This window comes from Juglans microcarpa x Juglans regia, chromosome 3S (assembly GCF_004785595.1).
Source record: "Juglans microcarpa x Juglans regia isolate MS1-56 chromosome 3S, Jm3101_v1.0, whole genome shotgun sequence".
Taxonomy (NCBI): Eukaryota; Viridiplantae; Streptophyta; class Magnoliopsida; order Fagales; family Juglandaceae; genus Juglans; species Juglans microcarpa x Juglans regia.
Genome location: NC_054599.1, coordinates 26,539,335 through 26,556,258, shown reverse-complemented (window position 1 = coordinate 26,556,258; position 16,924 = coordinate 26,539,335). Strand labels below are relative to the sequence as shown.

The 16,924-nt window shown below is 36.9% G+C and overlaps 1 protein-coding gene across 3 annotated transcripts in view; it reads right to left on the bottom strand.

Annotated features, from left to right (window-relative positions):
- Positions 1-14,188, bottom strand: part of LOC121256967 (serine/threonine-protein kinase TOR-like) — a 46,635-nt gene extending 32,447 nt beyond the window's left edge. For 2 of the 3 annotated variants that reach the window (XM_041157783.1, XM_041157785.1), the window contains exons 1-19: positions 13,852-14,188; positions 12,293-12,631; positions 12,151-12,222; positions 9,357-9,529; positions 8,197-8,295; positions 6,422-6,581; positions 6,120-6,263; positions 5,801-5,970; positions 5,479-5,683; positions 5,208-5,402; positions 4,676-4,828; positions 3,633-3,754; positions 3,412-3,514; positions 3,220-3,315; positions 2,548-2,678; positions 1,789-1,891; positions 1,530-1,709; positions 1,365-1,457; positions 1,238-1,273 (exon numbers count right to left, since the gene is read on the bottom strand). In XM_041157783.1, coding sequence (XP_041013717.1) covers positions 1,238-1,273; positions 1,365-1,457; positions 1,530-1,709; positions 1,789-1,891; positions 2,548-2,678; positions 3,220-3,315; positions 3,412-3,514; positions 3,633-3,754; positions 4,676-4,828; positions 5,208-5,402; positions 5,479-5,683; positions 5,801-5,970; positions 6,120-6,263; positions 6,422-6,581; positions 8,197-8,295; positions 9,357-9,529; positions 12,151-12,222; positions 12,293-12,631; positions 13,852-13,983 — 2,706 coding nt within the window. In that variant the 5' untranslated portion in view covers positions 13,984-14,188. The remainder of the gene's footprint in view (positions 1-1,237; positions 1,274-1,364; positions 1,458-1,529; positions 1,710-1,788; positions 1,892-2,547; positions 2,679-3,219; positions 3,316-3,411; positions 3,515-3,632; positions 3,755-4,675; positions 4,829-5,207; positions 5,403-5,478; positions 5,684-5,800; positions 5,971-6,119; positions 6,264-6,421; positions 6,582-8,196; positions 8,296-9,356; positions 9,530-12,150; positions 12,223-12,292; positions 12,632-13,851) is intronic. The other variant, XM_041157784.1, reaches the window with a different exon arrangement.
- Between the last annotated feature and the right edge of the window lie 2,736 nt (positions 14,189-16,924).

Here is a 16,924-nt window from a genome sequence, read left to right as displayed (position 1 = left end):
CCTACTACATTACAACTTACACAAAGTATTAAGTAAAAGTTCTACTTAATACATATTACTATATTTATATATAGTAAAAATAATAAATATTTATAAATATGTATAGTATAAATATATATTTATATTAAAAAAAATTGGAAGCAGGGAGGGGGACAGGGTGAGGCCCCCGCTAGGGCCATACAGCCCCCCACCCCCATCGGTGTCTTGCCCTGCGAGGCGGGGCAACAGTGTGCGGGGCACCGCTGGCCACCCCTAGTGGCCGCGACCATTCGAACAGCACTACGCAATAAAGCTACGACTGCCTTCCCTGACTATGGTGAGAAATCTCTCTTTTCTTCCTTCATGCAAACCTCCAAAGCCTTTGCAAGCCATTGCACCGTTGAAAGTCCCAGCACCAACTTTGTCATCACCCTCCAACTTCTCTTTGTAATAACCAAGAGACCCCCCTCCTTCACAAATGAAATCTTTCTTTATTCTATCGCAATGTCCTTTGAAAAACCCATCCTAAGCACACCACACCCCCGACCTCAATCGTAAAACATAGTCACAGATCACCCAAACTCAACGGAGAGAACAAGTATTTGTTTTCCATCGTCGAGAGAAGATATACGGAAAGAAAATGTATGGAGAGAATAATACGTAAAGAGAGTTAACCTTGAGAAGATTTTCCTTAGTTCCTATAAGCCAAAGAGACCTATAGCTAAAGATCAAAGAGATTTTTCCAAACTTCTATGAACATCCATTGACCGTCACCACCTCTGACTTCTGACTCGTATATCACCACCTATCACGCTCTTCTCCCCTCATCTTCTTAACATTTCATTCCCATGATATATAAAACTTTATTTTTCAGTAAACTAGAGAAGCATATCACAGTTTAATACAAAGGAAGAACAGATGAGCTTCGCATCGGTGAACAAGATGAACTTCCAAAGGAATGGACCAATTAACAAGTATGTTAATATCAAGAAGGGTAGATTAATACTTTTTTCTCATTTTCATTAGTATTTTCATTCCCATAATATATATAACCTTATTTTTCAGTAAACTGGAGAAGCATATTGCAGTTTAATACAAAGGAAAAACAAATAAGCTGCAATTCGCATCACTGAACAGGATGAGCTTCCAAAGAAATAGACCAATTAACAAGTTTGTTAATATCAAGAAGGGTAGCTGAAACATTTCATCCTCTGCAGTAGAATATAAGCAATTATGACCCAAAAATTTAAAGACTAACCTTTGGTAAGTATGGAACACAACCGAGACCCATTGACTAATCTCGCAAAACAAAAAAGTCAATACACATGAAATTAAAAAAGGTACATATAAAATAAAAATGAAAAAATATCATGTGCTACACATACCTTAAATATGAACATTAGAGATCCAACCACCTTTAGGTGGTAACTAGCAAGTGAAGGATCCCTAAGTATTCGCATGAGCGAATTAATTGCAACCTGGAGCAAGCAATACAAATTTATTATAACATGCAACAATAACTTCAGTCATATATCAGGTGGATATCCTACCGTGGAATAATAATCTTCAGATGTTGCAAAAGATGGCCAGAGATCCAAAGGCAGATCATCCATAGACTGAATATGACCTGAATCACTGGCAGCACGGGTTGCATCTCCATGCGGCCCTGGCAAACTTGGTTGATTTCGTTTGTATACATGAGGATCCAGAGCACCCATAATACCAAGAACCTGAAGAAGCACCAGAATACTTTTAGTGAAAAAACCAAAGTTAGATTACAGATTAGAAATCTAGTTAATTTGTGGCTACCTTTAGTACTTCACGTCTGGTAGACCATGCTAACTCGCCATTCAACAATTTCAAGAGTAAGACAAGCAGCTGTGGATAATCATTATATGGAGTTATGACGTACCTGTTAAATTTATATAAACAAATTATCAAAATCATATATGTTACCCTCATAAATTTTGATGACTCTAGATTAGGTTACATAAATTGTTCCAGTATTAAAGATCCAAAAGAAGATACAGTGAACAAAGATTCTGTATCACAACAAAACCTAAAGCACAATATAATATGACATGAGATCCCACCCATTCCCATTCACTTCCAACCACTTACCCTATGAGTCCCTTAAAATAGTTAAAGTCCAAATGTGACAACATCATTATCAATGCCAGGTTCTACTTCAAATAAAATTTGGATGCCATAAAGATTCATTGGTGTCCATGTTCAAGATTTTGCAGTTGGATGTTAATGACACCTAGAAACACACCTATACCCAACTCTAGCACCTCCAAGTTGTCATGTGAACTTGCATCACCACTAGCAATAGTAAGTCAGCTGATAGATGAAATAGATTCGTAGAAAGGAAAAAGAAAAGAGACACAAGTTTGAAACAAATAACCAAACGGTTGAAACCTAAACAACACATTTCATCATTGCAATGAATTTCAACATGACAGCTGCACATGGTACATATGCTACACATTACAGATCATTTTTTTTTTATCAGTAAATTAAAACACATTACAGATCATAAAGCAACATAAGAAACATGTCACATACCCAGTGCTCTGCACAACCTGACCAAGAGTAGTAACAGCCACTTCACGTTTGGTAACAGCTGCTCCATCCAATAAAGCTTCAACAATCAAAGGCATAAGCTCGGGAATGTATTGTCTCATAGAATAACCACCCTGTACAAAAAGCATAACAGAAAAGCATGTAAAACATTAATATAATATCTATAAAGACAAAAACAAAGTGTCATTAAATATGAGGCTATCAGACAAGAAGAAAAATGGTCTTCTGCGTCAAGTTTGCAATATAAGTTTTGCATTTGTGTAACACGTACTAAAGGCATGTATATAACAACACAAGTTCTACAAAGAAAATGCAGAAGACAATTTTATTGATATGGAAACTGATCAACTTACAACTCTTTTACAGCTATTTTACAACTCTATATGAAATAGAAGGTTCGTGTGTAAAATTGAAATCATTTTCAATGAAGTGGCATGATTGCATTGGTTGGTTGTAAAATGAGTTATAAAATAGTTGTAAAAGAGTTGTAGGTGTATCATTATCCGTAGATATATGCATAATTTTCTTCTTTGTAATGTTTGTAGAACTTGTGTTGTCAGTGTACCAAAGATTTGACAGCATAATGTTATCTATTGTAAAGCACTTGAACTTAATGCACAACCAGGCAAACTAGATAATGGAATTGTTACCCACCACTCTAGTAAGATCCCCAACAGTTACAAGAACTCCACTTATAATGCCATGATTCGCATTGACCCCAGTGCCATCATTAAGCCTTGCCACAAGTGCCTGACCAACCAAAGCCATTTATTAGGAGATGGGGGATACAAAAAATATAATAAAAGGCCTCAAAAAATGGCATAATCACTACATGAATTATTTAACCTTGTGTATTGGAGCAATGTATGGGAGAATTAGCCGTTCACAATTACGTATTAGACAGCCTAGCAACTTTGCACTTTCTTCCCTGCATTTACTATCAGCACTGCTACACATGGAAAGAGAAGTCAACATCCGACTCTTGACAGCCTTGACATATTAAAAATAGAGCTTCTTCACTCTAGCATATATAACAAATATAAATAAAAGGAATTCAGTCACATAACCTATGCTCCAGATATGTCAATAACTGTATGAGATGGCGGCGAAGCGCAGGAAGTACATATGCAGGATTTTTTTCTGATAACCTTCCAGCTAGAGAAATTGCATATTCTCGGACATCAAAATCCTGAAACAAAAATGAAGTTCAAAGATTTGACAGTAGCAAATAAATATTTGAGATTATTCTCCTCCAACAATATGGATATGCCCTCTACAATGAAAGAGAAACTAAGGCCTCATTTGGTTACACAGATGAGATAAGAAATCTATGAATAGTAGTGAGATATTTTTTTTTTTATACAAGTAATAATAGTGAGATAGTTTGTGAATAGTAGTGAAATGGTTTGAGTTAAGACATTTTATAGGGTTTTGAAAAATAAGAGAGAAAAAGTTTAATAAAAATATTATAAAGTTACAATATTGTTAGAATATAATTTTTTAATATTATTTGTGTTTTGGGATTTGAAAAAGCTGAATTATTTTTTGTATTTTGTTTGGAAGTTTGGGAAAGTTGTAATGATTAGGTAATGATTAGATGAAAAATTTGAAAATTTGAAATTGAAAAGTGTTTGTGTTTGAATGGCATTTGGATGTTGAGATGGGATGAAATGGATTGAGACCATCTGTGAAACCAAACGGGGCCTAAGGATATACAAACACATTCACCAAGAAAAGCAACTCAATTAGTGACGGGTCATATAGAGAACACAAAATCATATTAATCAATGGAAGAAAGGAAAGATGTAAAGCAAGTTCATTCATTGATAGACATTACTTCACCAGCAAAACTAAAGATCATAAAGTATTACTATCATTTGCATTGACCACAAAATACCATACTCGGTATCAATTAAGCCATACATTTAAGAAGAGAAATGTTTTCATAAGCATTTTAATCATCATCCTTGTGGCATCAAATGATTGCAAAATTATATATTAATTTTCACTTATCTGCCAATCATTTATTCCACATCAGGAAGTGATGAAAGAATGGTGGTTAAAAATTCACAAATATCATTTTTCATATAAAAAATAGCAGAAAACATACCTCATCATTTAGAGCAGCAAAAACTGCACTCAGACTATCAGCCTGCGCCAAAAAATCATCAAAACCTCTATTACCATGAAGAGAGGAAAATATAGAATGCCGAACAGTGACATCAGCATCTGCAACAGCTGCAATGAGAAGCTTTTCCACAAGCTGCAGAGAGTCCAATAGCAATTAGCAAACAAGAATATTTGAATAAAAGACAATACTAAGAATGCAACAGCAAGGCCCAAAAGGACATCAACAAGGCTATTAAATGAGATCTGAATCCCAGCACCATGGCATTAGATATAATGATCAATATGCGTATTACTTATAGCAGCTGAGATTCCCTTTAACAACCCCAACCCCAACCCCAACCCCAACCCCAACCCCACCCCACCCCACCAAAGAACAATATATCGATATATCCAAAAGAACAACTAAAGAAACCAATAGTTTTTTTGTAAAACCAACTAAACAAACCGATAGTGACAATACTTTCCAATAAATAATAGTATGCTGATAGGAAAAAGAAAGTTAAAAGCCAAACCTCCTCAACAAGACGCCGTCGCTTTCCTCCAGTTCGATTCAGCCTACTAGGACCAAATTGTGTACATGCTATATCAGAAAACGAATTTGTAACCAATCTGCAACAACAAAGGGCAGCATCTTTTCGTGTGCCTCCATCCTCATCATCCAAATATACAGCAACCGAATCCCTCGCAAACTCAAGGAGATCATGGCCCTAAAAAATATATTGGCTTCTTAGTGAAACTAAAGTGCAACTGGGATCGATGCCAGACAATAATTTGCTAACAAACCTTGAAATTAAAACGAGCGAGAGTCTGCAAAGCAAGTGGCACTAAGCCCAAACCAGTAAGGTCTGAAGCCTGCTGAGGAATATTCATCACATTTCCTCTTACCGTACCAACAGCATGCCTCCCCAGAAGATAATGGGATTTTGAAAGAACCATTGAAATGCAACCAAGCAACAGATCTTGAATAGTAGGCAGCAAAGATGGAATACTGTAACAACAACCAATAATAAGGAAATTTTAAAATCCTGAGACAGATTTATACCCAAAACTTGGGAGAATAAAGACCCAAAATCTTATGAGAATAAAGGTTAATGAAATGGCATACCTGACAGTTATTTGCTCAAGGGCTTCTACAAGTGTTGAGGAAAGACCAGCAGAAAACATAACATCCAACAGACCACGAACATGAGGTTCCATTGCCAGGCCCATCGCTTTCGAGATGCTTCCAACACAAGCCAAAGCCTCAAGTGAAGGTTTCCCTCTACGTGGAGCAATCTACAGACAAAAAAATTGGCCACTGTTAAATAACAAGTTCAATCACAGATTGATATTGCAGCATTCAACAAAATCACAAATGCACAGGAAAAGTGAACAAAAGAAAATTAGATATATGTTGCAATTAGAAGACAGGCCGGGCAGCATACTGCATCGCGTAAGTGGGATGTAATTGTTGGCAAATAGTGGACAAGATCCCCATCCAAAGCGCCAGCCATCTCCCCAAGGGCAATGAATCCACTGGCACGTTCAGCTGGTATTCGCAGAACTGCGAGAATATGATTCATGCATATCTGCAAGAAATTACAGCCTCTCATACACATCCTTTGGATAACAATGCTAAACAGAAATCCGAAAGCAGGGAAGGGGGGAAAGGGGGCACTGACACCTATAACACTTTTCCTACCAGCTACAGTTGGTTCGGAAAAGAAATGAATCAAAGTAAACAAACCGTCAAATAGTTTGTAACGAATCGATCACGTAGGAAATGAGCAATGCGAGGTAGCAGCTGAGTTATGCTCAGGCGAACAAGCCGATCCCGATGCTCTAGGTATCTGAGGACAATTTCAGCAACTTCTCTATACCTTGACATCATAAATTCACCCGTATTCCTGCCCAAATGAAGTTCAATTGTATCTAAGCCAGAAACTGAAACCAGCTAAAGGATGACAATAAGCCAAAGGATAAACAGCCATATAAACAAACCCCTAGGGGTTGGCTCAAGTGGTAAAGGCCTTGGGCTTGGGGGTATGCTCCCCCCAGGTCTAAGGTTCAAATCCCCTTGTGTACAAACAATCTCTAGGGCTATCGGACTAGGAGATTTTCCCCTTAAATTATCCGACGTACACTTGCGGGAAACTCCTTGCCGAGGACCTGTGCACCCCCCGGATTAGTCAGGACGCTGTTCCTGGACCACCCGGTGCCAATCAAAAAAAATACAGCCATAAAAAGAAGAGACACAATCCCATAATATTCTTTTATCTATTTACAAATTTTGATGTTTGGGAATTTTTTTTTTTTGGCAAATGAGGATTTTATTGATGAGAACACTAGGCATAGCCCAAGTACAAGGGATACATACAAGAGCAACACCTAGGCATGATTGATTAGGGATACAAGGAATTCAAGGATAGTTAGACCATTGAAGTTTAACACAATCGACCAATGGAATAAAGTATGAAAAAAGAAAATGCTAAGCTTGTCCATTGACCGCTCGACCATTGGGAAAATTATTACCATTAAAAATTCTTTTTTGATAAGCAATCGAAATTTATTAAAACCAAAGGGTGTACCCAAGAGTACACAAGAAATATACAAGAGAAACGCCTAAAGTGAAGGGAAAAAAATTCCACCAAACTAAGCCCTAACCCAACCAGTCCTATACCTCAAAACAAAGTTACTCCTCCAAAGATTATACAACACTAAATCCCATACACAAACCTATCTCATCTCATCTCATCTCATCTATCTCATCATTACAATTTTTCCAAATTCCCATACAAAAATACAATAAATAATTCAACTTTTTCAAATCCCAAAATAAAAATAATGCTAAAAAATTATATTTAACAATATTTGATTCAATTTTTAACAAAACATCTCATCTCATCTCATTTGAACTCTCTATCCAAACCCACCCTAAGTATTGAGCTTCCCACTAAGCCCAAGGAAACAATACAAAATACCCACAATTGAAAATTCTAAATAGATTTGTTTATTTTAACGAGTGAAAACAACCATTATTATTGTTATATGACCAATATTGATGGCGCACACAGATCCAATACAATATAGATGCATGATAATTCTTGAAAAACTAGAATACAATATGAAAACATATGCAAATTAGTTAGTATATATACAAACATACATATATACAGATACATATATGCTTGAGGATGTCTTCATATATTAAGGTGATTTTTGGTTTAAATAATAAATAATAAGTACTACCCAAACAAAACAACACCCTAGGCTATCTAAATTGAAGTTGTGGCTCCAACCACATCCAAAGTTGCTCTCAAAAAACACACGAAAAGATGTCCACACTTGAAGCCATTGAGAGTATAAATTCATTTAAATTGCATAAGCATAAAATCAAGAATACTCAAAGAGTTATAATAATAGAATAACTAGAAAATTGATGTGCATCTCCAAATTATTATCTACTACAGCTAGAAAACCATACTGCCCATAGAAAATGTGAATTCAACTATCTTTGCCAACCTCAAAAGCTCCCCAACTGCAAGTAAAGAACCATGTATGCTGTGAACAGGAGCATTTCTAACCAATCCATCCTGTGTAGCCTCAAACATGCGATAATACCTGCCAACAGCATGAGACAAGGAACAAAATTTCTGAATAGGGATCAGAAGGGTGATAAAGAAAAAGAATGGAAGAAAGGTAAGCACATAATGAGTGTGAAAAGACTACGCAAGTGGAAATTTTGTAGTCAACCAAAGTGATGATAAATAAAGGAGCAACTTAAATTCTGTTAAACCATCACAAACAAGAACTAGTAAAACTACACATTCAACTCCAAGAACTATATGACTTGATTGGGCCTTGTTTGGTATGTTGAAATTTTCAAAAAAAAAAAAAAAAACACCCAACTTCAACCCATGCATCTTTCAAACCCAAAAAATTTTTTATTTCAACTTTTCATTCAATAATTTGTCTAAATTTCAGCAAAAATTCAAAAACACAAAAACCAAAACAAAAGCACTCTAAAAAAACTATCCAAACAACCTTTCAACTCTTCCCATCCACTTTTAAAATACACCTACAAAACATATTTCAAAGAAAATTTTATTCAAATTTTCCCATCAACTCTCATAATATGCAATAAAAACACGTCAAAATTTTTCAAAAAAATTCTCAAACATTCTCAAATTTTTTCCTAACCAAACACTTAGGCCATGTTTGGTTACCAAAAATGTTAGAAATATTTGAGAATTTGTTTGAGATTAGGTTTTGGGAAAGGAGAAAGAAAATTTTGAATAAAAATCTTTTTTAAAATAAGTATTTTATTGGAGTTTGTGAAAGTAGATAGGAAGGGTTAAAAAGTTGTTTGAATATAATTTTTAAGATTATTTTTGTTTTAAAGTTCGTAAAGTTGTGTTGATTTTTGTGTTTGAGTAATGATTAGATGAAAAGTTCCAAATTTGAAATAGAAAACGTTTTTGAGATTTAAACATGTTTTGTTTCATTTGGAAAAGATTTTGAAAAATTTTGGAAAATTCTGGTAAACCAAACATGGCCTAATTGACCGAGTTGTTCTTGGGCATGTAAAACTGGACTCAATTTAAATCCCACCCCAACCCTAAGAAGAGAAGAAAAATAAAAACACCAAAATTCACAATGCGTCATAAAAAATATGGACCAACCACTGCACACGCCAACGTGTCTCACGCTTTTCAATAACTTTAAGGCAAGCCCGCAAAGCCTCCACAGCTCTCTCTCGAACAGCCAAAGTTGGATCCCTTAGGGCAACCCAGATAGCATCAACAAACACAGGTACATGAACGTTGAACACAGTTGAAGCATTTTCAGCCATTTCCTGCAATGAAAAGAAATATCAAGCATAATTTCAATGAGAGGAAACTTAATTAAAATCAAAACAAGGATGTCCATAGCAATAAGCATGGGTTTTTTTGTTTATAGGTAAACATTAATATTATATTAATACGAATAGGCATAGCCCAAGTACACAATGGGGTATACAAAAGATAACACCCATTTAGGAAGAGGAAATAGAAATAAGAAAATCATGAAAATCGAGGTCGTTGAAATCTACAGCTTTGGCCTAAAAAAACAAGGTTCTAAAAAAAAAGTAATCTAATCTCCTCCAATGAACGCTCCATGTCTTCAAACGTCTTGTCATTTCTTTCCTGCCATATGCACCAAAGAATACATAGACGAATCATCTTCCATATAGCTGAGATTTGTGAAATACCACCCAAATTTGTCCAACATGCCAGAAGTTCAACCGTTGTTGCAGGCATAACCTAGGCTAGCTCTACCCGTCTGAATACCTCGACCCATAGTGTTCTAGCAACCTCACAATGTAGTAGAGATGGTCCACAATCTCACCACATTGTTTGCACATACAGCACTAATCCACTACTATCACCCCGCGTTTTCGTAAATTATCCATCGTCAAGATCTTTCCCAAAGACGCTGTCCAAGCAAAGAATGCCACCCTAGGAGGTGCCTTATCTCTTCAAATTCTTCTCCATGGGAAGTGATTATTCTACAATTGTGTGAGGGTCTTATAGAAAGAATGAACTGAAAAGGTACCTTTTCTGGCAGGCACCCACCACAAAGTATCAACTCCTTGAGTACTCGGTCTCATGGAGTATAAGAGTCGGAAAAAATCTGCAAAGTGGCTGACTTCGCAATCTTGGGCCGCTCTAGTAAGCTTACATTCCGGTGTACTAGATCACCTGTCGTCTCCATTAGGTCCGCCACTGAAGCTTCTTTCTCACATGCAAGCAAGAACAATGTAGGGAATGAGTCCTTGAAGGAGCTATCCCCACACCATATGTCATGCCAGAATTTAGTTCTTGATCCGTCTCCAATCACAATTCTAGTGTGACGAGCAAACACACCCCACCCTCGTCTAATGTGCTTCCAAATTCTCACTCCATAAACCCCACGTACCTCCCTTGAGCACCATCTCCCCCACAAGCCTCCAAACTTGAAATCAATCACCGACTTCCATAAAGCATCTTGTTCAGTATTATAATGCCAGAACCATTTCCAAAGTAAAGCCCAATTGAACACCCTCAAATTTTTAATTCCCAAACCCCCAAAAGAGATTGGGGAGCATATCTTGTCCAACCTGACCAGATGAAATTTGAATTCATCCCCAAGCCCCAAGCATGGGTAATTCAAACAAAATTTTCACCAAAACAAAATCTTCTTGGAGTAATGCAAGAGTAGGAACTAGAATCCTTGGCTGCTTGTATTTTAGTGGGACATCTATTTGTCTAGTGGTGAAGGCAAAATGATTTGGACTCTTGCTAAAATGATGATTGAACCGTTCACATATGGGAAAAGACAATTGAAAAATATTTTGGTGTTGAAATTTAAAAGGCAATACCTTTGTATAATGGTTTTGGGGAGAGAGTGTTGCCCATACTTTTAAGGGGTTTGGTTAACCGTTGGTGAGGCCAAAGCTTTTGTTCATAAGGCCTCTCTATGTTGGTGTTCTCCGATCTTAAAAATTTTAGATGTTGGCTTTAATTTTTGGATGTTTCTTCATACATCTGGTCTACTGGCGTTATGCCTATTTTTTGAACTTTTTTTAATGCAATTTACGAATAACAAATAGAAAATTCTATAGCAACAAACTAAATTTGCCTGAGATGCAAACCTTTGTACAAGGTTTTGGTATCACGGCCTTCTACTAATTTTTTCCAAAGTGCCATTAAAGGTCCGTTTCTTCGGGTGGTTGGCTTCTCATGGGAAAATCCTTACTATTGATAAGCTTAGAAAGCATGGTATCACAGCAATTTATTGGTGCTTTATGTGCAAAAGGTGTGGAGAATCGGTGGATCATCTCCTTCTTCATTGTGAAGTGTCGAGGGCTTTGTGGGATGAGGTCTTTGCCAAGCTTGGCATTGCTTGGGTGATGCCTAAGAATGTGGTGAATCTTTTGGCCTGTTGGAGAGGGATTCAAGGAAATCATCAAATAGCGGCTGTTAGGAAGATGGTTCTCTTTGCCTTATGTGGTGTATTTGGAATGAGAGGAATGGTCGCTGTTTTGACAGTAGAGAACGCTCGGTGGATGGGATTCGGGCTTTCTTTTTTCATTCTTTGTTGCTTTGGGCTTCTTTTTTTGTAATGGATGGGTTTAGTCCCAATGACTTTTGTGCTGTTTTTCAGTTTTAGCTTGTAATTAGGTGTTTTCCTGTCTATACTTCATGTGTACTTGGGCTATGCCTAATTACATGGTTTCAATAAATTTCTTACTTGTCCAAAAAAAAAAAAAATTGGCTGAGAGAACATTATGCAGCCTTCTAAGATTTAAATAAGAAAATATGTCACCTCATGGCACCAGAAAACCTCACGAATCAAAAGTTCAGTTTATTTTTCTTTATCAAGAACAAATCTCCATCTAATCTAATATCATGCGCTAGCCAAAACTCAGCTCAGAAAAAATGATGCTGCACTTACTTTCAAGATTAATACAGCAGCAAAACGGCGATCTACTCTGTCCCCACGAAGCCAATCCAGAGCAATTTTTACCTAAGAGAACAAATTATATCAGACACTGAGTGCTCCACAGCAAGCATCACTACAAAGTACAGAGGAAAACCTGGTGTTCCACTTCATCCGCAGTCATTGCTCCACCAGCCCTGGCTAGATGGCCCAGGACTCTACTAGCAAGCACCAGAATTTCAGGATCCCGCTTTACCTCAAACACTGTCCGCATGTAATTAGAAAACTTCGAAACCTTGGAGGCATTCTCACCAAGTGCCACATCTATCAACTCATCAATAGCTCTTAAAGCTCCCAAATTTTCAGCAGCATCATTACTGTCTAAAAGACTAGATATACGATCGTACAACTGATCCATGAAACGAGAAAAAGCTTCTCCACTAAGGTCACGAGCTTCTTCTTCCAGATGTTTTCTTAGAGCTAATGAAGTCCCTTCCTGCAAGTAACAAAAATTCCAGTAAATCAAGCAAACCTGCCAAGTGGTACTAAAGTAACAAGCTAAAACAAGGAAGGTAATGCAGAAAAATTAGAACTAATTATCTTAAGGCATGCTAGAAATTATTCGGATAAGGCATTTCAAAGAGCTCAACAATCTATAAAGGACACCGATTCTCACTTTTGGTTTTTTTATAGGTAAAATGGAATTTTATTGATAGACAAGTAGGCGTGGCTCAAGCACAGATGAAGTATACAAAGAAAACACGCAACAGCAATTAGGAACTAGGCATTGATACAAGCATATCATGAAAACTAGTCCTGTTACAATCAATATCACAAGCCAGACATAATAGCGTGTTGAAATGAATCTCTTAAGCTCATCCAAGGAACGCTCCCGGTCCTCAAAACACCAACCATTTCTCTCCATCCAAAGACACCACATGATACGAAGAGGAATCATTTTCCACACAGCAACTGTATAAATGTTACCCCTAAGACCTCTCCAGCACTCAAAAATATCCACCACCCTCCCAGGCATAACCCATGTTACACCCATCCGGTTGAAGATGTCATCCCACAAAAACCTGGCCACTTCTCAACGAATAACAAGTGATCCACAGTTTCCTCATTCTTCTAAAGTTTCTCGCTAATTTTTAGCATGTTAAAAATAAAAAATCGTAACTTCAGAGGAAAGGGGAAAAGGTGTCGTAAGAAAAGCCCTACTCCAGAAAGAAGATGATACATGAAAACATAATTCCCAGAACAAAATGAGAACCTGAACAAAAGAAAACTATCTTCTTTATCAAGAATGGAATTAATATTGAACACGGTTGAAGAATTTTCAGCCATTCCCCTTTTCCTTTAACTTTCTAAACAGTCAAACAGAGTCGGAAGATTTTCAAATTGGCCTTTGACCAACAGATCCTAGCCCACCCTTTAGCTGTACTTGACTGATCAAATTAACTGAAAACCAAAACTACAAAAAGGAAGGGACTCAGAATTCAACCTGCAGCCTAATTTCCCTCATTTTGTCGACAATCAATAATTAAGTGAGAGAAAACCTATGAAGATTATCAAAAGTTCTTCAAATTAGTCTTCATTAATCTTAGACAAACCGTTAAACATAAAAATACAATAAATTTCCCGTATATTTGGTTTCTTTCGATTCAGTCTTTTTCTCAGAAACCAAATGGAGAGGGACGAGAGGAAATTCGGCACCTTGGGCTTGTCACGTGTGCAGAGATCAGCGAGGATTCGGTTGAGCGCGTCAAAGCTTCCGCCTCCAGCCCCGGCGGCGGCGGCGGCAGCGCTGACGGAGAATCGGAGCGTCTGTGAAGTGGAGGAGGTCATGTGGCTCCCACAAATTACAAAACCCTAGAACCTTACCCCCCTCCCTATCTTTCTCCGTATCTTCCACTCAGATCTTCGATTACTGAGGCATCCAAGTTATGAGGAACAAAGCCGCAGCTTGTGTCCGGTTTTTTGGTTATCACGGAAAATAGAAGCAACTGAGCACAAAACATGTACAGTCGCTTTTTTCTGTCTCTTGGGACTGACGAAACTAGAAAGCTATATTATTAGCCAAATTTTATGTTTATTGTTTGATTCAAATTCATGGCAAATATGTTGAGGTCAAATGAGAAATTTCACGTCCAAATAAATATTATAAATTAGGGAATGAGAAAAACAAAATTGTAACCAAAAAATAAAATTTCACTCGAAATATAAAAATATATATAAATAAATAAATAAAAATATTCAAGTAAAAGTAGTCAACAGATTAATCTTTGTAAACTTTTTCAAGGCAACAATTACTTTGTAGTAGGCCTATAGCTGGTACAGTTAAAAGCTTTTCTCCACTCTAAAAAAAGATGGACAGACCGGCTGTGTATCGAACATTTTACATAAAATCAACTGGATTGATGTCGACTGTGCTCATTATTATTTTTTTTATTTTTTTTGGAATGACGAGTGTGCTAAATGGCAGAAGCAAGCAGCAGGGTGAACTCGAGGCCCTGAGGCGAGACAACATAAAATATGGACATATCAAACACATGCTAGCTCACGGAATAATCTAGTCCCGATTTGAACGTGTCGGGCTGTTGTTGAGGCCTTAACAGACACCAGTACAATTTCGCCACATCACATATTTCACAGGAAACTAAAAGAGATGCATCACATTGAAATATGAATTTTGCAGAGCAGAAACCTTGAGCCTCATCGTTTCTCTCATCGCATTCCTCAAAATCAAGCCGCAACTACATCAACTCACTCTTCTTTTACTGTCATCACCCTCTAGTAATTTTGTCGTCACCCGCCATCTCTGATGCCTACCATTCTCTCTGTCATTCAACACAAATCAACAATCAAACCACAATCTATTCAAAATCAGAATGAAACCCACTCTTAGGCCTATCGCCCATCATCTTTGATGCCCACAATCCTCTCTTTCGCCCACCACAAACCCACAATCAAATCATAATCCATTCAAAATCACAATGAAATTCACTCTCAAACTTGCAATCTCATATCAAGTATAGAGAATAAGCTTAAGAGGGCATACCAAAGTCTTTATCCGTTGTCGATGGCACTAGATTAACGCTAGAAAGACGTTAGCAGTGACACTGGGTAGAGAATCTCGTCAACGACACTAGGAGGGTCAAGATTAAAGGCTAGCAGTGAGGAGAGTGGCGGAGGAATGAGCTTCTATGTGAGAATCAACAAAAAGGGAGGGAAGAGTGGCGGAGAGGGCCATCGTCTGGATTTTGTAAGCGAGAATGGAGAGCCGTAATACCCTGAATTCCATGGGAGTGAGTTGGGGAGAGAATAAGAGGGCAGTATGCGTAATACCTTGCAGTGGGGCACATGGTAGTTAAAGTGAGTTGTCTTCGTGGAAGTTATCCATTTAAGGGTTGTTAGTTGAGGAAAGACAGTTGGACCGATAATAAGATTAACTCATAATCTTGGATATAATCGTACGTTATGCAAGTGTCGTACATTTCTTTTAAAAAATAGTAAAATCTATTATTATTATTATTTTTTTTTTTGGTGAATCTTATATTTATTCATTCTCTTTAAAAAAAAATATGCGACACTTATACACTATATAACTTGTAAATATTATTTCTCTTTTACACACCCATTACATTCTTATTATATTGTATTGATGTGATAAGACTCACAAGTCTATGAATTTGTTACAGAAAACCTTTAAACCGGTCCGGCTGTTTTAATTCAATAAATAATCCTCCAATAATAGCCTTCCACATAGTTCTCTCACTTTACATCACACTGTAGAAGCACACATTTGACTAAAACCCATAACAATTGAAAAACGTTTCTTGCGAATTCGAAACCCCTCCCCTGCAAAAAGCCATTGCAAAATACGATTGTCACATGAGCAACAGAGATACAAAATTAACATGACACTTGTGGAGAGACCAAGGGGTGGCAAAGGGAGTGGGACCCTAGGAGGGAGCATTGACAAGAAGTACTGCAGTAACGAGGAACCTCCTAAAGAGTTTTGATGCTTGGAGCTAGATTGAACAAACAGGGATAAAACTGAGATCAGCTGGGCATGAGAGCCTTGGGAGAAAGAGACGCTCCTCCACATAAAAGGTCATAGTTATGAACCAGTCGCCTCAAAATTTCACAGAAACACCAATCTCCTAGATTTTTTGATTTTTTTTTCCTCCACTCAAAGTTTTCACGAACTCTCTCTCTCCTTCCCCTCTCTCTTTCGTGGTATTATTATTTACTGATCTTGTTTATTTTTGAAAAACTTTTCAACTTATCGTATCTCTTCCAATCATATTATAATTTTTTTAAATTCTTATATAAAATAAAATAAATAATTCAATTTTTTTAAATTTTAAAATAAAAATAATATTAAAAAATATATTTTTAATAATATTTTATTTAATTTTTAACATTAATTTCAATCCATTTCATTTGTGAAAATAAGTAAGGCTAAATCATGAAGTTGTGTGTGAGAGAGAGAGAGAGGGAGGGAGGGGTTAGGGATCTGAAATGAGCTAGAAGCTTCCATGGGTGTTTCTCTCTCTCTCTAATCGTGTGTGTTTCGTAGAGTGTATATTTCTCCATTTTCCTACTTCTAAATTGTTATTGGTGGGGCTAATCAGTTGGGCTGTTCAACTCAATTGGTTATTAAATTATATTGAGTAATGTCATATATAAAAAAGGAAAAAAAATGTGTGGCAAGGAAGGAACTCCAATGTAAAAAATAAATAAATGAGATTGGTGGTATTCAAACTCAGCTTGGATAATGGAA